The sequence below is a fragment of the Trematomus bernacchii genome, unplaced genomic scaffold, assembly GCF_902827165.1.
Source record: "Trematomus bernacchii unplaced genomic scaffold, fTreBer1.1, whole genome shotgun sequence".
NCBI classification, from domain to species: domain Eukaryota; kingdom Metazoa; phylum Chordata; class Actinopteri; order Perciformes; family Nototheniidae; genus Trematomus; species Trematomus bernacchii.
The window spans coordinates 1,331,246-1,354,795 of record NW_022987565.1 but is presented as its reverse complement, the minus strand read 5'-3'; the positions used below and the strand labels follow the sequence as shown (position 1 = coordinate 1,354,795).

At 42.1% G+C, this 23,550-nt stretch overlaps 2 protein-coding genes across 2 annotated transcripts; both read right to left on the bottom strand.

Moving 5' to 3' along the window:
* Positions 1-382: 382 nt before the first annotated feature.
* Positions 383-2,532, bottom strand: LOC117478587 (nuclear factor 7, ovary-like). The gene is made up of 2 exons (XM_034125593.1): positions 1,858-2,532; positions 383-933 (listed from the first exon to the last, which is right to left on the bottom strand). Exons 1-2 carry the CDS (start codon positions 2,383-2,385, stop codon positions 790-792), a joined length of 672 nt encoding a protein of 223 aa, XP_033981484.1. The 5' UTR covers positions 2,386-2,532; the 3' UTR covers positions 383-789.
* Positions 2,533-13,677: 11,145 nt separating this feature from the next.
* Positions 13,678-23,320, bottom strand: zgc:86609 (TMCO1/EMC3 family protein). The gene is made up of 9 exons (XM_034125605.1): positions 23,242-23,320; positions 21,636-21,835; positions 21,187-21,244; positions 20,677-20,770; positions 19,944-20,048; positions 18,672-18,753; positions 17,582-17,661; positions 16,874-16,956; positions 13,678-14,603 (listed from the first exon to the last, which is right to left on the bottom strand). Exons 2-9 carry the CDS (start codon positions 21,788-21,790, stop codon positions 14,475-14,477), a joined length of 786 nt encoding a protein of 261 aa, XP_033981496.1. The 5' UTR covers positions 21,791-21,835; positions 23,242-23,320; the 3' UTR covers positions 13,678-14,474.
* Positions 23,321-23,550: the final 230 nt, after the last annotated feature.

Genomic DNA, 23,550 nt, shown 5'->3' with positions numbered 1-23,550 from the left:
ATTAAGTGAACCTAAGTGGGTCCAGCATACACCTCTATGGTGGACTGCATGCAGTGCCATTCATCTCACTAACAAAAGAGTGAAATGCTTGTAAGGTGGTGATTAAGGACATTTATGTGCATTTTCAGTGATGTACTTATTATGTGGGCCATAATAATATGTGAGAAATCTTCGTTTTCTTGGACCTTGATGTGAAGTTAAGATTTTTGATAAGCTTTAGGTATTGCAATTTCACACGTGTACAAAAGTATAGCTTAATTCAACTGATGAGGGCTATGTGAATAAATGTAAGCGATGTGATGCAAGTAGCTCTTGGCCACTTTCATTTTTTGAAAGTAGCTCTCAGATGAAGAAAGGTTGGAGACCCCTGCTCTAAAGGAAGCAGTTCAGCATATTTGATGTACATTATGTCACTTGGATAACAGTGTCAGCTAAATGCACGTGTTTCAATTTAATAAAGGTTGACAGTATGATCAAAAAGCAGATTATCAAACTCTATAACAACAAAAACATTAGTGAAACAAAAATAAACACATGTTTGGAATAAAGAGACCGCAGAGGTCAGTGTATTCTCCCTTTGAGACAGGCATGTCCAAAGTCCAGCCCTCTGAACTGTAAAGACTCTTTTATTCACACACTGATCTCACACGTCTTGTTTTTCCTCATGAAATATATCTGACCAAAATGGAAATTGACGTGTGATTTATTTCGTTTTGAATTGGGTGATGGAGGAGTTAATTAATTTGTGTTTGGTTCGACTGAACAATTTCTGTTGAATATTTTAGATTATTATTTGTCCGACCTGATTCTGACACACCACCTTGATCTCTGCTCCACTGTCACACACACCTTCAGCGGTAATATCTTCACTTCCTCCTCAGTGTGAATGAATGGAAACATCTTCTGAGTGAAAGTGTGTGTGAAGGTGTGTATGTCAGAGTTCCCGTTAGCCGGTAATTACCGGACAATGACCGGTAAAATAAGCTGAAGTCCGGCAAATCTAAATCTCTCCGGTCAAAATGTCCGGTCAAAATAATTTTCCCTTAGCGCAATACCGCATCAGTTGCGCCACTTATGTGACAGACAAGAATAGTATGTGACAGACAAAAGAGTATGTGACAGACAAAAATTGTCAATTCTAATGTCTAACACTTAATGTGGAGAAAGAGATGTCCTGTATGGGTTGATTGTGCGTTGATCTGTTGGTAATGCCTCGGGGTTCCGGTGGGCATGTAAACAAATGCATAATGCTGCGCTATACTTTGTGGCCTCATCCGGTTGCATAGCGACGCTTATTGTTTAGGTGTCTTTTAACAAGCAGGTAGTCATATCATTAGCTAGAACTAGCTAGATCTGATCGATATGGACATAAATGCGAGTAAAGTCTAATCTGACAGGAGAGAGAGATCGGCTGCTGCTGACGAGTCGACACGCAGCTCTGCATGATCCCCTGCAGCGGCGAGCAGAGCAAAACACACTTCAGGTTAGAAAATCACACGTAGCTATTTTAATTACCTCTCAAACTACCTAAACTAGTTATAGATATGTTTAGTTTTACTGTCGGGTCACTCATTACTGGATCCGCGAGCTGCATGATACTGACGGGCTGTCAGGAGAAGGAGAGAGCGCTCCGTTTATTATTCCCGCGTTTTTGTAAATTACTGTACACTTTTGAATAATGTAGTTAATCTACTATAATTAGTTTGTTTAATGTCGAATCATATCAATTTGTTTTAAAGCTCAATAAATAACAAAGAAGACCTTTAACCGGCACTTATCTAATTTTGTCCGGAAGATTTCAACTTTAACGGACATGTTGACCGGCAAAAAAATATTCTAACGGGAACTCTGGTGTATGTGTGTGTTAGTGTCAGGATCAGAGAACGACAACTCACCTCTGTTCCAGTCCAGATTCACTCGGACCCTCTGGAGCTCCTTCTGCAGGCTGAGAGGAGCGTCTGGATCTGGAGGTGAACATGCGGAGTATTTACCTTCATCGAAAGCTATTCCCCATGATCCAGACCGTATGTCTCCCTTCCTCTGGACAGACTCTGCCAACACACCCAGTAACCAGAATGTACTGTCTGTGACCTGGACATCCCAGCTGTGAGCCCCTGAGGTAAAGCCCTCAGAGCCCAGGACACGGATGTGATGATCAAACCTCTCTGGATTTTCAGGAAGTTCCTGTTCTTCCTCTTGCTCTTCTTCCTCTTCCTCCTCCCAATCCTCTTCCTCTTCTTGTTCTTCTTCCTCCTCTTCCTCTTCTTCCTCCTCTTCCTCCTCTCTTCCTTGTCTCACAGAGGTCAGATCTTCAGACAGGATGAGTCTTGGATGAGCAGTGTTTGGGTCCAGGATGAGAGGACAGTAGGACACCATGTCCTTCATCTTGCTCCAGATGTTGAAGCTGAGGTTGCCCAGGTGTTTGGCCTGGTCTATCAGAGCTCCTGAGGGCAGCTGTGGATCCTCCAGCAGGGGGCGCTGCAGCCTCTCCACTGCAGCCTTGTAGTTGAGCAGGAAGGAGACGTCTTCAGCTCTCAGCTCCTCCTCTGTGGCTCTGACTGTGTGTGAAAGAGCTGCCAACTCTCTGCTCAGAGCCTCCATCTTCTCCTCCATCATCCTCCTCTTCTGCTCCTCTTCCTCCCTCAGTGCAGCCATCCTGGCCTCCTCTTCCTCTTCTAGAAACTGGTGAAGCTTCTTGAACTGCTCCTTAATCTGCGTCTCTGTGTGTTGAGCCTGGACCTTCAGGTGTCCTGCTGTTAGATCAAACTTCACTTTAACTTCTTCAAAGAGCTTCAGTTTCTTCTTTAAGGGCTGCAGAGACTTCTGGAGCTCCTCTCTGAGACCCTTTGCAGCTTCATCCATGGGTCTGATTCTGTGGTTGGTGTGTGTTTTTGAATCTCTGCAGACGAGACACACTGGCTGCTGATGGTCCAGACAGAAGAGTCGGAGTTTCAAAGAGTGCAGACTGCAGAGAGCCTCTGGAGGTCTCTGATCTCTCTCCAGTAAGAAGGTCTCACTCAGGTTCTTTAAAGCCAGGTTACAGGGAGGTTTTCCTCTTGAAGATTTTCTCTTACAAACGGGACACTCCTTTACTTCTTTCCCATCCCACCAGGTCTGCAGACAGGCTTTACAGAAGCTGTGGCTACAGGACAGAAGAACAGGATCTCTAAAGACGTCCTTACAGACCGGACAGCAGAGATCTTCCTCTAACCTGGAAGCCATGTTGTCTCTGAGTGAAGCTGAAACACAGCAGACAGGAATTAGTCAGTCATGGCTCCCATCCCCCTCCTCTACTGACTTCACTAACATTCTCTATTGCCCCTTTCACACCGGCGCTTTTCCAGCACCGGCTCGGAGCTGGAGCTGGAAAAGCGCCGGTTTTTCCTGTTCACACCGCAGCGGCGCCGCGTCATAGCTCCGGAATGCAGTTCACTTCCAGCTCCAAAAAATTGTCGGTCTAGAGGCAAGAGCTTCGGAGCTAGAGGCGGCGTTGCTTACGTCTCTCTTACGTCGAGGCGTGCAGGAAACTAAACCCACCTCCCCTGAACATGGGTCGACTGAAGAGTCTCGTCATGCCTGCCTACAAGCAGTAGCGCTGAGCAAAGTGACTAGAAGGCAACCACACACTTATAAAAAAAAAACACACTTTATAAAGTCAGGCAACACTAACCAGGCTTCGTGTGATTCTGTTTATTTGTACCTTACTTTGACCATCCGTTCGCTGTTATTGATCATTGTGGAGAGCAGGCAGACGTTTTGTTTGTTATTATAGCAGCTATCGGATGGAATCAATACATGGGCTGCACAGGTTGTCATGTCCGACTATCACAAGTAGAATCATAATGAAAAATACGCCGGTAAAATGTGCCTGTAGAAAACTGCTTAGCAAGTAGTCAGTTTAGCTTCGGTTGCTATGCTAACATCACCCATGTTATACCAGAGAAACTTTCATAACAGCGTTGTGATGCCAAACAGCGTCAATTCAGACTGACACACATTCACTTACGGGCCGTCTCCACGGCAGCGTTAAAAAATCTTGAAACGCTTCTGCCCATTCACTTTGAATGGGGTGACGTCACTTTTTTTCGCTTTCGCCGAAATGCATTGTGGGCAGGCGAGCGGAGATTCTCAGGATTTTCAAGATCCAAAGTTGAACAATGTTCAACTTTTGAAGCTGAGGAGGAAGCGTCAGCCAATCAAATCCCGTGTACGCAAATCTGACAGTTCAAGCTCTAGCCAATCAAACGGCGTGTATGCTGGGAGAGACATACCGCAGGTCATTTCCTCATATTCCAAAAAATGGAGGAGAAATTAGCGGTAGCGAATCAATCACCCGGTGATTTATGACCAGACCTACCGGGATATAAACCGGAGGAGCCAGGCATGGAGGGAGGTGGCAGAGACAGTGGTATGTTTTCGCCTGTTTTGGGGAGTTTATATCCAGTTTACTTCGGGCTTTTTGGCTTCGTATGTCGCGGGCGGGAGATTCATGTGATTGGTTGATCGCAAAAAAATCCCCAAGCTTCAGATACGCCCACCTCCAAGATTTTTTTAACGCTGCCGTGGAGACGGCCCGTTAAGGGGAACTGGGGATATGTATTAGTGTGAGAAAAAGTTTTTAGAGAGTACTTGTCCATGGACAAGTGAGTTTGGCAATTTACTTGTCCGAATACATTTTTCACTTGTCCAGAATGGACAAAAATTGGGGCCACTGGAATCTTCTTCGCTATCGTATTTTACATTTTCCCACGGTTTTTACGTAAGATTTTACTGCATCACACATAGGGTTGGGTATCGTTTGGATTTGAACGATTACGGTTCTGCTTTTCGATTCCGGTTATTTTCGGTTCTCGATTCCGGTTCTTTGAGAGGGTAAAAATAAGTCCCATGACAAACTGGGAGAAAAATATATTTATGAAAACATTAAGTCAAATCTGTATTCCTATTTACAAATCACTTCATACTGTTTAATTTCTTACGATTACTGAATAAAATTATATAAAAATAATCTCTGCATTGTTTAGTTAGTTCTAAGTGGTACAGTTTGAGAATGTACAATTGGCCCAGTCTCCTCTGATGTTACACTGCAACCTGCCTGTGAGACAGAGAGACACATAGGCCTAATAATAATAATAATACATTATATTTATAGCCTATAGGCCTAGCGCTTTTCTACAACTCAAAGACGCTTACACGCTTACACATGTTCTGCAATACACATGCTGCAGCTGCTCACTGTTTGCAAAAGTAAATAAATAGTATTTTCATTTCAATAATGTATTTTCTATACCCTGCTTCATAAACAATACTGACATCCCTGTGCTCCTCCGAGTCTGGGGGTCGGGGGATGTGAGGACAGCGCGAGGACACAGACAGGGAGGCTGCTTTACTTCATAAAGGAAATGGCGGTCAATATTAACAACATAGGAGCTAAAACGCTTAATAACCTTCATTACGTGTTAGAGAAAGAACATAAGAAAGTTTGACAAATATGAGGCTGTTAAACGGGCAGCGGATCCGCTGTGAGTAGAAAGAGAGAGAGAGAGACGCTGAACTGCACCGTGCAGCGATCAGATGATCCGGAGCATAGAGAGAGAGAGCTGCGGTCCGCGGGGCTCGGCCTCGCCACCTGTCCTCACAACTCTTATTGATCCCGGTACCGGACAATTGTTATTTGTTCCTACTCGGAACCGAGTTTTGCTTCCCAACCCTGCCGCTGTGCTACACTTCCCGCCCCCGTCTAACAGTACAGAAAGCGGCGAGATGCATTTCCTTAGGAATCGACAAGCAGAACCGAAACTAACATTTCTAAACGAACAATGGCGGACACGGACAATTTGCGAACGAGTTCTGCCTTTTGAGAACTGAATTTATCTATAATTTGTTAATAAATGAGGGCGAAAAACGTCACTTGTCCACCGGACAAGTCAATTGAAAGATCTACTTGTCCGATATTGTAAATAACACGTCCCGGACGGTGGGACGTGTGCTTTTTCGCACACTGTGTATCAGCTGCTTGTGTGACAGTCAGACAGTGAATACTTTAGAGCCGTGTGAGCTAACCCGGAGCTAACGGGAGAATAAACTCCTGTGGAAGAGCAGCCAGCACTGCAGCGGTCGGTAAATGCCGCTGAAACACATTAATAAACAATGAACCACGGCACTCTGGAGAAAAGTATAAGGTTGGAGAAGTCGTTATTTAATTTAATCTGGCTTCGTATGATTAAAAGCAACACGATCATCGACCCGACGCAGTCCCCCCCCGTTGTTGTTGTTGTGAGCTCCGTTGGGGAGAAAATCAGCGACGTAAACTGTGACGTCATGACGCAGCAGCGGCAGCTGGGCGGTGTGAACAGAGCGGGAGCTGAAAAGGGAAACCAGAGCTGAACCAGAAAAGCTCTAGCTAGGAGCTAGAAAGGGAAAAGCGCTGGTGTGAAAGCCGCATATGAGTGATGTTTGGAGACTCACCTTCAGGGGGTGGAGGGTCAGCTGTCAGCAGGTTGAAGCAGCAGTGCTGCTTTTCAGTTTCCACTTTTCTCTCCTGTAGCTGAACTCAGAGGAAGTTGTTCATTTGGTCTGAAGGTGAATCTGATCGTCTGTTTTTCAGTCCGTCTGTCTCTCTGCAGTGAGGGAGAGGAACAAACTGTTTCAAACTAAAGTAACCAGCCTGTTTTGAAAATGTAAGAAGTAGAAAGTACAGGTATTTGTCAAAGTCAAAGTAAAAAGTCGTCAGAAAAATAAGTAGTGGAGTAAAGTACTGATACCAGAAAAATGTACTTAAGTACAGTAACAAAGTATTTGTACTCCACTACTTCCCACCTCTGCTCGGAGCAAAGTCTGCTTCAGAAACCGAGACAAGCAGCTCCAGTCCCAGAACCAACAGACAGAATGACCCGCTCTTTAAGAACCAGTCGGTGTCGCTGCGGCTCAGACACACATGGATTTATTAAGTTTGGAAAAACTTGTGTTGCGGTTATTTTTGCGGTTTATGGTCGATTAAAATATATGAGGTCTTTGCTTGCAGAGTATGGACGTCTTTGTGCTATATTCAGACGATACATAGCCTACTTGTAAATACTGGTCGTAGCTTCCTTCCTTTTAAGCCACTAGACGCCTTAAACAGACATTTATAACTCATTTTCTTTCCTTTATATTACTTACAGTTGAAGATTTGCTTGGCCTCCGATGGTTAGATGATGATTTATGCGAAGTGTTTGCTAAAAATAAAATAACAAACTTTTACACATGCAACAAAGCAAGGCCGTATTCATGGAGTCAACATTGGGGGGGACCAAAAATGAAATCAAAATTTGAATACAAATTTCCTGCCATTCTAACGGCCCGTCCCCACAGCAGCGTTAAAAAAAATCTTGGAACGCTTCTGCCCATTCACTTTGAATGGGGTGACGTCACTTTGCCTCACTTTTCGCCGAACTGCATTGTGGGAAGCAGAGCGGAGATTTTCAGGATTCAAAGTTGAGCAATGTTCAACTTTTGAAGCTGAGGTGGAAGCGTCAGCCAATCAAATCCTGTGTATGCAAATCTGACAGTTCAAGCGCTAGCCAATCAAACCGCGTGTATGCTGGGAGAGACATACCGCAAGTCATTTCCTCATATTCCAAAAAATGGAGGAGAAATTAGCGGTAGGGAATCACCCGGTGCTTTATGACCAGTCCCTATTTACCTACCGGGATATAAACCGGAGGAGCCAGGCATGGAGGGAGGTGGCAGAGACAGTGGTAGGTTTTCGCCTGTTTGGGGAGTTTATATCCAGTTTACTTCAAACTTTTTTGCTTCGTATGTCGGGGGCTCGCAAAAAATCCCCAAGCTTCAGATACGCCCACCTCCAAGATTTTTTTAACGCTGCTGTGTGGACGCTCCGTAAAGAAAAATATATAAAGATTCACTAACACATGGGATACTTTAAAACCTGTGCAACCCCATGCCCCTGCCCGTGGGGGCAAAAAACAACAATATTCACGAAACTGTGTCTCAGGCATGGGCGTAGGAAGCATCCTCAATGTGGGTGGGACAATTTGACGGGGGGTGTGGGCAGGTGGTGGACCTAACCTTCTCTAGGGGGGTCCGGGAGCATGCTCCCCCGGGGAAGATTTTTTTTTAAATGTTGAAGTTAAATGCATCAATCTGCTGCACTTTGAGAGCAAAATTAGGGACTAAATCTATGGATACATCTCTCAACACCATATGAAACAGATCTGAACAGATTTCCTTTTTCTTTATGCATATTTTACAAATCACTCCCCTTTTAAACTGTAGTATGAGTTGGAATTATTTCATACCTGTTATTCTCTTATTTTGTATAACTATAATGATCATATAAAGGTGTGCCTTGGAAATACTTGTTTTGCATCAATCTTGATAGACGGTACTTATTATATGTTATAGTTTGGATTCCTAAAGCTTTTAATCTACTATCCCATCATTCAAGGGTGGTTTTCACTATAAGTAATGTTTTTTTTTTGGACGGACACTATAATTTACACTTTTTTACTATGTTCAATCTGAATTTACTTTAAAAAACATCTATATTGATTCTGACTTTTTCTACATCCAACTCACAGGTTTATCATTGCTTTGAGAAAAAAGATTATTCATTTACCCATTTTAGAAGTGAAGATATAGTCAATTGTTCTGGGAATGTCATTTTCGAGCCTGAGACCTGAAAAACAGGCTTGGGGCTTAACTGGTTAAAATGTTTTACCATAATGTCTAATTGTGCATTGTATTACATCGCCCTATTTTATCTAGTTTAGCTTTTCTTGTTTCGTTGTTTGTAATGGTAGAGATTAGGGATGAATAAAGTACAACTATAACCATAATCATATTAAAGCATTTCAATCCATAGAAAGGTCTGTGCCACGCAATTTCAGTAGAAACAGGAACACTTTATTGCCCTTTTGTTTTGTTGAAATACTATTTCATAATCATTGTAGAGTATTTATTTAATTAATTCTGGCACCTTTGGTATTCCATAGATGTTACACATCAGTTTTAAATCTTTCCACACTCTACAAATGACAAAATAAAATAGAAATAATCCACATGAATAAATATGTATTGGATTACATCCAAAACGACACCGTCATTTTCCACATAGCTGACACTAGCCCGCCAAACCCTGGCTAGCAACTGAAACCAGCTAGCCCACAGCTAGTTAGCTACTATTCCTGAAAAGTTCGGTTTTAACATCAGAACTACAAGTTACTTACACAAAGAAGCTAAACCGGAGGGTTCGGTTAACATTACCATTACGAAATAAAATAATATAGATTACTTTAGGGCTAACTAGAAAAGATACCAGAACTGATGGAGGGCAAATTAAAACATGACTGACCTGCTTGGAGCATCAAGCTAACTGAAGCTGGACTCAGACGTGCGACAGCGAAATACACCCCCGGGTACAAAATAAAGGAATGCATAAACAAACAAGGCGGAACCAATTTGCATATGAAAAGAATATATCATTTTGTTGAAGTTCACAATAACAGAAAATAAAGATTTTCAAGTATACAAATAGCCAAAATAAAAAAGTCATAGAATAGCAATTTTATTTAAAAAAGAAATTTTTTTTTGTTATTTTTGCTATTTATTGGGGGGGGGAGGGGACATTTTGAGTGTATCTGAATATTGGGGGGGACGTGTCCCCCCCAATAGAGAGGCGAAGTCCCTCCTCTTCCGGTTGAGCTCCATGGGACCTTATTTCGGAAAAGTTATGCATTGAAGTCAATGGAGCGAGAAAGATTATCTTTCGATCCCGTTTGAATTGAGCCACGAATTACACATATGATGTTTGTCAATTTAAAAGATAATTTTATAAGTCAAAAAAATAAAAATGTGTCGTAAAACTGTGAAGTAACACTTTTTTTGTGTGAAACCGCTCAATGACCTACATCTCCCGTCTCGCACCACACACCAAGACGGCCGTCACGTTGGCACATTTCACTTCTTTCTTTCAGAATGAGGCGAAAAGTATTAAAAGAGGTGAAAATCACTCCAAGTCTGGGCATGTTGAGAGCTACATACACACAAGGGGAGTTAGTCGGTTCATAAGAGCCAGCATGCGGGACCGGGATTCTGGGATTTGTAGTCTTTCTAGTTGCGTATTTTTCATAGTCTTATATTTCAACAGTTTTACGACAAACTGTGACTTTTTTGACATGGAAATTATTATTTAAGATTGACAAACATCATATGTGTAATTCGTGGCACAATTCAAACGGGATCGAAAGATAATCTTTCTCTCTCCATTGACTTCAATAAAAACTTTTTCCGAAATAAGGTCCCATGAGTCCCACCGGAAAGGGAGGGATTTCGCCTCTCCATGTATATGGTGAATTCGGCCCTGCAACAAAGAAAAGCATGGGAGCCTGCCTGCAGGCGACAGTCTCAGGACACCTCCACTTTCTAAACAGGAAATGCACGCAAATACAAAATAAAATCGTACTGACACGTATTATGTATATACATACAGGGCCGGCCCTGACCAATTTGCTGCCCTAGGCAAGATTTTAGCCCCCCCCCAAAATGCAGACACTCACTATGACTCGCGCATGCATGCACGTGTACGGTTGTGGCATGACCACCAAAACAGAAAGATATGGACATAAGATGTGTGCAAAACGTATTTAGTTTCTTATCCATGTGAACATGATTTAAGTGGGGGTGGACCTAACATCCTCTAGGGGGGTCCGGGGGGCATGCTCCCACGGAAGATTTTTTTTTTTAAATATTGAAGTTAAAAGCATCAATCTGGTGCACTTTGAGAGATCTATGGATACATCTCTGATGAAACAGAACTGTAAGCAGATTTTCTTTTTCTTTATGGATATTTTACAAATCACTCCCCTTTTAAATTGTATTCTTGTTTATTAAACAACTTTTGTTTACTGTCATATAGTATTTTATACCTGTTTTTCATCTATTCTCTTATTTTTTTATAACTACAATGATCATATAAAGGTGTGCCTTTACCTCACTGAGCTGAGGTTATCAGAGCCGCTCAGTCTTTCAGGAGAGAGCTCTCTAGCTCTCCCCCCCGCGGCCGCTTACACAGTATTCCAATGTTAACAAAAGCACACAGAAGCTGTGTAAGTTTTTTGGGAGTTTGATTTATTTTAAATTAACACAAATACAAAATTAAAACCTATAATTGCACACTGAAACCATTATTTCAAAAAAAGAACAATTTCACATAAACCTCTGTTTTTTACTGGGGCTGGGGCAGTTCAACTTGATTTTGGGGGGGGGAGGTGCGCCATAGTTTATGGGCGCTATACGCAATATAGGCGTAGTTCTGTTAGTATAAGATAATAAGATGTACTTTGTTGATCCAAAATTGGGAAATTGTGTTATGAATTAAAAAAAAAATATATCTTTTTTTAATTTCTAACTTTTTTTCTTTTTTTTTTCTCCCCAATTTTCGGCGCCCCCGATGGGTTGATGCGCCCTTAGCATTCGCTTATACTGCCTATGCCAAGGGCCGGCCCTGACTCCACCGCTCCCATGTTTTTTTTGTGTTGCCATAAGTTATTCTCTCTCCGTTGGTGCGCGGGGCTAATGCTAATGCTAATAATGCCAGCAAATACAATGGCGGCTTTTACGGGGCGTGGTTTGCAATACGCCCAGCCAATCAGAAATTGGTACTTTTTTCTCCCCAGGATAGTCCCACCTCTCTAGCAGGCACTAAAAATGGGGATAAAAGTTCTCTGAACTAAGTTCTCTTTTTGGTGTGAACGCAAAATTAACGGAACTAAGCGGGAAAAGTACGGGTAAAAGTACTCCGGTGTGAAAGTGCCTATTGTATTTGCTGGCATTAGCATTATTAGCATTAGCATTAGCCCCGCGCACCAACGGAGAGAGAATAACTTGTGGCAACACAAAAAAAAACATTGGAGCGGTGGGGTGATGAAGAGGTGTCGGCGTTCTGGCGATTTACTCGGAAGGCTTCAGTCCCCAACTCCGGGGACTTCCGGCCGGGGATTTCGGGTGGCAGTATACGCCGTGAAGTTGTTTGTGGCCTGCCAGTAAACCCAAAGCAGAAGAAGAAGAAGTGACGTCAGCGGCTTCATTTGCGTAATCTTCCCTCAGGGAACTAATGGCGCATTTCCACTACAGCGCGGTTTAGACCCCAGCCACACGAGGACGATAACGCAAACGGACCGCAATCGTTATCAAAAAAGTCTTCCGTCCACACGCAACAGGCACCAGAAACGTGTCCGTTCACACGAGACCGGTCGAAAGCGCTGGAGACGCTGTAGTACATATGCCGGGCCTGTAAGTGGCGCTGTACTCCTACCACAAAAGCAGCGAAGAAGACTTCCCGCGCATGGTTGCCATGGTTGCCCTTCTGTTTATTCTCCGCTGTGGACGCTCTGGCTCTTTTTCTCCCTCCCCGAGGCAAGCGTTTGCTCCTGCTGTAAATCTCTCCGGTAGTCCACCAGCAGATGAAAAACACCCACTTCTCCGCCTCTTCCAAGGGACGAGGGGACCGTGCGGCAGAGTTTGTTAGATTTTTTTTCGCCGGTCAACATGTCCGTTAAAGTTGAAATCTTCCGGACAAAATTAGAAAAGTGCCGGTCAGAGGTCTTCTTTGTTATTTATTGAGCTTTAAAACAAATGAATAATGACTCTATATAATAATAATATTATCTTCCCCCCTCTTCTGCCAGCCCAGCAGCTGATCTCTGAGCAGGAGAGGTGGGGAGAGGCGGGGCTATTGCGTCATCGTTATCAGGACATGATCGTATAGGCGTAAACACGGAGCCGTTTGCCCCCCCAGAGCGTTTTGTTTGCAGATCTACCCACCTAGGGACCCGTTGTCGTTATCGTTATCGTTTTCTGCGTTTCCGTGTCGGCCTCGTCTGGCCGAACCGTCTATCTGATAGAGAACTGTAGGCCGGGACTTTAAGTTTTGGTTGCGTTTCCACTAGGCGTAGTACCGGCTAGCAGGTACTATTTCAGTTTTTCTGGCCCCATAAAATCGAGGTTCTTATCGGGCCAACAACCAGGCTGAGTCGGGCTGAGTATGCCAAACTAGAGAGAGAGAGAATCGCTGGCAAGGGGGCTACAACTACAACAAAATGAACATAGTTGACGTGATTTAATTGTAATACACGTTTCAAAATGATGCCGAAGTAACAACATACTGATACCGGTTAGTAAAAACCATGAATTAATGATTTGACAAGTCTGCAGACAAGACGGCAGGCGAAAAACCTTTTAAAAGGCGTGTTTTCTAAATGGAGATCGGCCTACAGACATAAATAAACCGACAGTCTGTGGTTTGTACTTGTTTAACTTTTGTCTAGTTTCTGAACAGATATGAGGAGCTGCGAGCTTGAGTGCTAACAACTAACGGATGATGTTTTTCTGTGGTTCTCATTGAAGATGACGTCACGGCTCCGCCTACACTACGTTACTATAGTTACTGCCCCAGCTACTAAACTGTATGGCAACGCAGCATAAAGTGAGCCTGGCCTAACAAGGCCTAACTATACCGTACTAAGCCGAGCGAGGCCCTGCAATGGAAATGCGCCATAAGTGCTGGGAACTAAGTACGGCAAAGTACTTGGTGTGAAAGCGGCTATTTGATCCTCTGCTTCCTCAGTTTCTTATAGAGGGTGAACCTCGGTGTTGAATAGAGACAAGAGAAAGGCAGTTAGTTCGATGGCACCTTTATTAAACTGTCACACTCACTTCAAGTCGCGCTGGATGACCACGGGGTAAAAAACACATGCAAAGAGTCCGCCTGCAGGGAAACATGAACGCCTGCCGTCAGTTAAAGCTCTCATAACGTCCCAGTGGTCTTTAAACTTCCTGTTTCTGCGTCGCACCCGACAGAAACATCTTCCTGAGGAGATTCGTCTGGTGTCAGAATCCGCTGGTTTACTGAAACAACCCCGAACCCCGAACTAGTCAGCTCCACAAGTCAGAGCCGAGAAAGGGTCGGGCTAGAATAACTATCTAGAACCTTTAGAACATGAGAGATTCTGGAACACTGGATACAAGCAAATATTTCATTACAATGTTATTCTAGACAAAATTAACTTAAGGAACACTTTAATTAAATAATATACACCAACCCAACAACTGAGCTGACAACTTCATTTGCAAATTAAGACACAAGATTTTGGAAAAGGCTAGTAAGTGGGTCTATTTAAGTTACTATCTAATTGTCAAAAAGTTGAATAAGAACTCTTAACAAACAATTATAAATCAACACATTGAACATATGAAGGCACAACTTGGACACAATAATTTGGAGGCAGGTAAAAAGGCAGAAAGTAAATAAAGTGCCCGATGAAGGTGAATACAGTGATCACATTAAATGATCTAACTCTAGCATTTGTGTTATACTGTGTTCCAGATTTAAGAATTCTCTCAAGTGTTCTAGAATGTTCAGGACAGAGTTCTAGAACCCTAGTCTCAGGTGTTCCTCAGGGTTTCTCTCTAGTCTAGAACATGGTGGACTTGATGTCCTGCGTGAAGAGGGTTCCAAAGTTCAGGTCTCTGGTCATCAGCTCGTCTTCCACGTTCTCCAGCGCCCACTTGTGTTCCACGATCTCCAGCGCCTCCCACTCACTCTGAGAGAACAAACAGATAAACAATACAGGTCAGTTTTACTCACATTTTTCATTTGACTTAAAGGTCTCCTATTATGCAATTTTTAGGCATACATTATGGGTCTCAGATATATCAAAATATATAAAAAACATGTCTATGATGTGTTTTGCTCAAAATACCAAACAGATCATGCATTTTAGACATCCCTCATATCGCTCTGTTTCAGCTGTTAGAGAAACGCTGATCTGGGTCCTTAGCTTGAAAAAAAAAATAAGAGGCGGAACTAATGCCTGATCAGAATTCTATGAGCTACTCAGCTAAATTCTGCCGTAATGAAACACCATATCATGTTCAAACCCACATCAAGGATTATTTCTGAAACTGTATGGAGCTCAAAGGCTTTTTCTCTTTCGGGTTTACCACAAGGTGAGTTCCTTTTTTTATTTCCTGCTTTTTAAACACATACTGGCCGTTTCTCAATGTCGAGTATACCTGCTGCAGAGCCACTATTTCAAGTATACTACATCATCGAGTGGCGCAGAAGGACTGTTTAAATGCATGTTAAATGCCCAGCATTCGGCGCCACTCGATGACGTAGTATACTTGAAATAGTGGCTCTGCAGCAGGTGTACTCGACATTGAGAAACGGCCACTCTCTCCAGTCCAGAGGCCTGTACTACGAAGCTGGTTCAACATAACCTGGATATGTTTGAGTTACCCGGCTTACCTAATCCAAAACAAACGCGATCTCGCTAAGCGGTCCTACGACGCTGGTTATCAACTCGTTAACTCAAGCCAGGGTTTCTCTGTCCGTCTGAGTGCGCGTTCACATAAAAGGGGCGGGGTTAGCAACATTTGACCAATCACAAACATGGAGAAGCGTACTGACAGCGCAGCGTCATACTTCCTGAATGAAAAGTCAACTATAATATTAGACAAATATGAAGATGTTAAACTTTAAACATCCATGACTTAAACACTTTTTCCAGGATAAAAGCCACATAGCTGCACCTGCAAGGTGAATACAGCTGGTAAAAGAAAAAGCGTTTGAATGCGTACATTAACAGGTTTATGAAATCACTGCCCCGTCTAAGACACGAGTGGATCTGACTTTAATTACATTTGACTAAAGTGTTTCGTCAACTTAATGTGTTGCTTAAAATAATACTTCTGCATACAGTATGTGACACTGTGAGTGTTGCACGGCCAGATACGGCTCAAGAAGCTGACTCAGATAAGGAAATATATGATACATTATGATGTGATATGATATGAATGATAATGGGACACATCGACGTCTGCACTCACAGTGCCGTGGACTGTACTTAATGTTACTCTGATCCGGTTACTTATGTTGTGGCAGATATTTAAGTAAGCTTTCTTAACGCTAATGTTACATTAGTCAGATTGCTCTGAAGATGGGAGGGGATATTCTATTAATTTTCACGTTCACACAGTCAGTCTTTCCTGCAACGGCAGTTTTTCTGCATTTCCTTTCTCCTGTAATATGACTTGATAGCTTTAAACTCTGCACACTGAGCTCTGATTGGTCCGCAGGCGGTGCTTTCACTGAGTTGATCTCTTATCCTGGAACCTAACCTGCTCCGGACCAGGCTAGCCGTTCAGCATAAGTTACCATGGAGATCTAGCCCGCTAAGAAGTGAACCAGCGTCGTAGGACCGGAAACCCAGAGTTTCCCCTGAAGTTAGCTCACTAAGCGAAAATCCGGCTTCGTAGTACAGGCCTCAAGGTTAGCTCTGAGTGTTAGCGATGCTTGCTAATGTAAACAAAGACCATATTACTTCCAAAACAGTCGGGCATTGTTTCTGATAGCAACGTTTCTGATAGTGCCGTGGGTCCACATTTCAGATATTACGTCATATCGGACGCAAATCTGGATCAGTTCCGTTGTAGCCCCGTTTTTAGAGATTTGGGTACGGAGGAAAAGAGAGGGGGATTTGTTTTCTGACGCTGCGTGAGTTCCCTGACACACCGGGGACACATATTCATGTATAAAAGACATCAAAAAGTGGATTTTGCATGATAGGTCCCCTTTAACAATAATAATAATACATGTTACTTATATAGCATAAATATGCATAAAGCTGTCGTGGACCATAACACAAAAAAATCACTAAATGTTTCCTGGGATAATAATACTTCTCGAAATAGCACCTCTCTTAAAAGTTACAAATGGATTTACAAAAATGAAAAGGCTCCTGAGCTGTCGAGAAAAAGACTGGACCAAGCTAATGGCGTTAATAGTTTTTTATTTATTACGAAATCTCACCTTAAAAGCCTTGTTGGGGTCGGGAGGCATCGCCATGGCAGCACCTGTCATCTGGTCCTGCATGATCCGCGACTGGTCAGCAGCTGAAGAGTTAACATCATATTCAATCAATGGAATCAAGCGGACAAACTCTCATCTTTGAACTGTGTTACTCTGACATTATGGCAGCTTTGAACACCAGCTGTGATCCACTGGACTTGAACTGTAACACTTTTTAAGTCAAGACAACCTTCACATTCTATAATGACCGATAAAATATGTCTCCAAGTGTAGGACTCTTTTCATACAGATGTGAAACTCCAGTCATGGCGGGAGAGAGAGGGATCAGACCAATATTTTTTTTTTAACTGAATAAACTACCCAGTATGAACTATTTTATAGCCCTTATTAAAATCATTCGGTCCTTAAAGTTGTAAAATGCACTAAAAGCCAAATCTAGATTTCTTTTCTCTCTCCATTCATTCTAGTGAGCAGAGAGTGGGAGCTCGGGGGGCGGGGCTTAAGGGGTGCATGCTCTATGAGCGCACATACGGGTTCTTCTGCTCTGACAGCCAGGCATGACGGGTAATCTGTGACGTTTCGCTCTCTCAAAAGTTGTGCCATTTTGCCTTCATGCGCCAATGAGCAGCTCTCATAGGAATTTAAGAACGAGACCCCGCCTCCCACGCTGTATCCAGTTCTTATTATACATCCATGGGTCAGACTCACCGTTGTCTTGTCCCAGGATGAGGCTGTACATGCTCCTCAGGCCAAACACATTCAGGAAGTACCAGGACGCTGAGCTCACCCTGCAGATTCATATTCAAAAACAGCACATTTTAAAACAAATACAGGCAAAATACTTGAGCATTGAAATATGGACACACAGGCCATTGTTATGAAAATGTCTGTTTATTGTTGGCCATTTTAATTGAACTTATAGTTATTGAACTTCATTTAATTTTAGATTTTCCCCCCAAATGTTAAAAGTCATAGTGACACTTTATGACGGAAGAAGTTTTGTGACTAGCGGTCCACTCACTCAAATATAATTTATAAAATGATGTCTGTCTATGTCAGTGTTTCTCAAACTTTTTCATACCAAGGACCACCTAACTCCACAAATATCCAAAATCACATCGTTTTTCTAGAACAGATTACAAATCGTCTGAAAATGGTACAAACAAGTGGCAACATGTGTGATGAAGGTGTTGCGCTGGGCTATATCATGCAATTGAAAGTGAAAATTAAGCTCGCTCCATTGCGGAGATATTTCTGCGAGAGTGCGGAAAACTTAAATGTATTTATTTATTTCAAATGTGAAATTTTACCAATATACTCACGGACCACTAGGGGGCCCTCACGGACCACCAGTGGTCCGCGGACCACACTTTGAGAAGCACTGGTCTATGTCTATGGGTCGCCATTAAAAAACTAGATTTCAATAAAACTGTCACTCTTCACTTTTCTTTTTGATGTAAGAGAAATAGCTCCTAATATAAATACATCACTGTAGAAGCTCTGTTATATATTAATCATATACATGTATTTTATTTATCCTGAGGACAATTTATTTAAGAATAAAAGGATAAAATAATGCAAAAAAAAAACACAAATATAAACATTAAATAAATATGTATAAATGAATATATTTCAATGAATACAGTGGTGTATAAGTATTAATAAAGATATTAATGGTAGAAAACGGATTATTTTGAGTAAGTTGACTGTTTGCCTGAACTGTCACGATTGTAAGATATTGTTGGTGAATGTCTGAGATGTGTTCATGGTCTGCTGAGGAGCGTCGGTGTGTTTTTACCAGGAGGCGTCCAGGGACAGCAGGTCGATTCCTCTCTGTAACATCGGCTTGAACCTCAGAGTCAGGGGGAACGGCACCTTGGCTACAAGACAACAACAACAATCACAAACAAACAGGAATAGGGTTGGGGTCACTGGAATGTTATTTAATTTTACTTCAAGTAACAAAGAAGAATAAGTTAGAGCGACTTTAGTTTCTGTGCGGTGATGCATTCACAGTGAAATAGAAGATTTGAGCTGTTTACATTAAGAGAGGTTTAGCTGCTGTATTTCTGACGGAAACTTAAGAAAGGAGAACATTTAAATTAAAAAGACAGACTAACTTTAATAACCAGCAGCTTAAACTATCTTAAACTGTGAAATACAGATAGTGTTTTCTAGGGATGCTTCGATCGATCGACCGCCGATCGATATCGGCCGATATTCACTCTCTGCCGATCGATCGGTGCTCTCTAAAAATGCAGATCGCGAGAGCCGTAAAATGATGACGTAAAATACATGACACTCTTCTCTGTGCGCGGCAAAACAAGCTCGCCAAAATGGCTTCACCAGTCTGGCAGTATTTTAAGGTGTCCGAAAAAGACAATAAAGTAGCGGCCGGTATGCAACGTGTCTAAGCAGAAATCCTGCAGCTCCACCCGCTGTGACGGACCGGTGAGCGGAGCAGAACACACACTAAGAGTTAGACCTAACACACTTAGCTATTTTATCTACCTCTGGAACAAGCTAAACTAGTTATACATATATTTATTCTTCACTGTCGGGTCACTCATTACTGGATCAGTGAGCTGCAGGAGATACTGACGGGCTGTCAGGAGAGAGAGAGAGAGAGAGAGAGAGAGAGAGAGAGAGGGAGAGAGGAAAAGAGAGGCTTCCGTTCATTTCTCCCGTGTTATTATCCAAAGTTAATGTAAACTTGAATAATGTACTTCATTTGAATGTAATAATTATGTTGGTTGTTGCTTGTGGAAGCGCCAGTGAATGAGCCCCATGAACTGCGTTTTAAACATCACTTTAAATGGTAGAGCCCACTCGATCGGTATCGGCCGATACTGATTCCGGCCGATACTGATTCCGGCCTCAAAATTGGCGATCGGAGCATCCCTAGTGTTTTCTTAAAAACTCAAAGCCTTCTAAACAGTCTGACTTTTTCTTTTTATATAAGCTTTGAAAATGTGAATCAAAATGGTTGTATCTTTAATAAAAAGGGTTAAAAAGCTAACCAGTGTATAATGGTGTTAAAGGGTTAATGACTAACAGCTGGAGAACTCACTTATGACGAACCCAGAGAAGGCCCAGTTGATCCAGCCCCCAATCACGATCATGGGCAGCACGTTGGTCAGGTTCCCCTTCATCATGTCCGTCAGCATGCTGGTGTCTAAAAACAAATACACACACATTTATTCCATAGAGTTAAAAAATGATATAATAGACATAAACTACATTTAGATAATGGACTGAATTGCTCATGTGAATTAATACAAAACAAAGAAACTGCCTTAGCGAAAGCTTCAAGTCCAAAACAGTTTCCTTTTTTTAAGTTCGGGAAAACAGAAATGAAAAGTATATCTTAACACACGGAAAATACATTGAAATTAAAACGTATTTTACTTCCTGCCTCGGGCAAAAATTAAGTGACACACACACACACACACACACACACACACACACACACACACACACACACACACACACACACACACACACACACACACACACACACACACACACACACACCACACACACACACACACACACACACACACACACACACACACACACACACACACACACACACACACACACACACACACACACACACACACACACACACACACACACACACACACACACACACACACACACACACACACACACACACACACACACACACACACACACACACACACACACACACACACACACACACACACACACACACACACACACACACACACACACACACACACACACACACACACACACACACACACACACACACACACCTGTCATGGGGTTCTTGGGGACGACCTTCCTCTTGACCTTCTTGAAGAAGCCGGTCTCTGCGTCGTTGAAGTAATGTTTCCTCATGGCGAAAGACTGCAGCAGAGAAACATGTTTACACACAACAGATCAGAGCCTTTCGATGTATTCCAACCTATATAACTTTAAAGAGAATGTTCACATTCTTTAAACTGCCAGTGATTATATGTGTTACTGGGTTTTAATCTCAACAAAATGAAAAGACAAAACATGAGTACAAACCTCAAAAATATGGAAAGTAGTTAATGTAACATATAGTATACATCAAGTTTACCGTCTATCATACAGCTCAAAATGACGCTGTCGTTTTTGGGTCTACATTTTTCATAAACCTAACAGAGAAATTGTAGGGTTTCTAAGTGGCGTTTTAACTTTTCAAAGAAATATTACAATACGATTACATGACAAAGACAGCATTAGCACTAAATGTATATGATTTTCAAATTCCTGATTCCTAGTGATTGTGTGCTTACCTGTTTGGGAATATACTTTCCATTTTCTCTGAGGACGCGGCTGCGCAGGAGCACCTGGCTGAACACAAACAAAAATACAGATTAGTCGACGAGCAAATTCTCAAGCATCAATCCAAACATTGGAAAAATGCAGTTTATTATAACTTCAAAGTCACTGACTTGTTGCTGCCAAACGAACTATACTTCTGTATGACTGATATAACACTTTTGAATTACAATACAACCTTTTTGTTGTTGTTACGAAACTTTCGGATTATTCTTATTATTCTCATATAGACATATAGGGAACATACACACCTTACTTAAGCAAACACATAGTAATTGATGGCAATATAGTTTTTTGTATGATCATGTATGACAACTTGACTTTCTATTAAACACTTTATCTGTTTACTCTTGGTAAACAGACAAATAATAAACAAATTATTTCAATTAAAATGATCCCTCACCTGTCAGACACCTGCTCCAGGTCGACCTTCTTGTCGCTGTGCAGCAGCTGCGTGACGTAGTGACGGATGATCCCCACGAAGAAGGTGATGAAGACGATGGGTAGGACAACCCACATCCGAATGCTGGAGTCCAGCAGGAGCTCTGGACCGGCCATCGCTCTCTGTTCAACCAGCCAACCGTAGAAAGACAGGGAGACGCTCTGAAAGAGAGAAACACCCCATCAAATATACATTTCAACAGACTTACAAAGACTTAATGTCACAATGTTTTTATTTCATATATCCCACATTACATTACATTGCATGTCACTTGTTAGACGCTTTTATCCAAAGCGACTTACATACATTCGGTACTGTGGGCAATCCCCACAGGAGCAATTTGGGGCGAAGTGTCTTGCCCAGGGACACAACAACATGCTGACTGCAGTCAAGATCAGCGCACTAACCCACTGAGCCACAGCCTCCCATAATGATAATGTCAGGAGCAGTGCAGGACCAGACCACTCTGAAGTGGCCCAGTGTTCTCCACTCTCCTGTTGATCTGTGGTGTGGTATAAACCAGAGTCTATGGTCTTAGACACTCTGGCTCTGATCACACCAGTGCAGTTTATACAGAGATATAGTACAGTTTATACAGAGATATCAGCAGGGGCTTGAACCTGTGACCTTCTGATCACAGACACAGTGGATTAGTGAAGTGAGCTATAGCCTAGCTATATCCAGCAATAAGATGTTGTCTCTAGTTCATCGGTTTCATGTAGATTTGTAGATGAACATGTACAGAGTAATACATATGTGATGATCTTAATCACATTTGAATATGAAGTTTAATTTACGTCCCCAAACTCTGCAAATAAACGTACCTTGCCTAAAAATACAGGTTACAGCTAACACATGTACTGTGTCTTCTGCTGCTGCAACAAGAATGACTTAATATGGTATTATTTAGGTAGGCTACATCTAACTTACTATAACTACACAACGTCGAACATTGGATTCAGTGACACAAGTGCTGCCAGAACAATATAGAAATCATATAAAATGACCATATCAGTAAATATAATTAAATAACAAGATGTATATCATTCTGAAATGAGTCTACATTATGTGTACTCTTACTCTAATACCTGCAGTATATTCTGATGCCTATATTTCTGTTTTTAAACGTAAGGTATCTTAAGGTTTTGAATGAACGACTTTCAGCTGTATCAGTGAAAGATCTTTTGACACATTAACCGACCTGTTACAGGCAGCAGACGACATGACGAGCAGCTAACGGCTAACCAAAACAAAACACCAGGACACCATTTAAGCTCCTGTCGTAGCTTTTAACACAATGAAAAGAAGCTCGTCTATCACCCTACTGACACATGCCCCAACTTCATTAAACAACAACCAGCTGATGTTAGAATTAGCGGCTGTGTCACCGAATATATAGTTAGCTAAAGACGGCTAACTATGCTAAAGCTAACCTAGTTCCTCTTTGAATGAGTGTTTCTACAAATCGTTTGTTTCCATGACAGCACGGTTTATGTTGCAGACGTTGGCGGACCGATATTTGCTGTTGATATTTGAAAAGAGGTGTTCATAATTAACGTAAACTTACCACATTTATGAACTTTGTGAACGAGCAACGCGACACACGTTCGACAGATTTAAAACACGACGAAGGACTTCCGGTTCGACCGGAAACAGTGGATTCGACATAGTGGTAAAATAAAAATTAAAAATATGTTTTTTAAGTTTTGTATGCAATCATAAAATAAGAATAACAAAGACGTTTGAAATATGGCAAAAACATTTCAAGTCTCATACAATACTCACTTTCATATCTCCTGTGTCCGGTGCCTTGCTCAAGGGCACCACGGCCAAGGAGGTGAACTGAGACCTCTCCAAATAGCAGTTGGAGAGGTCT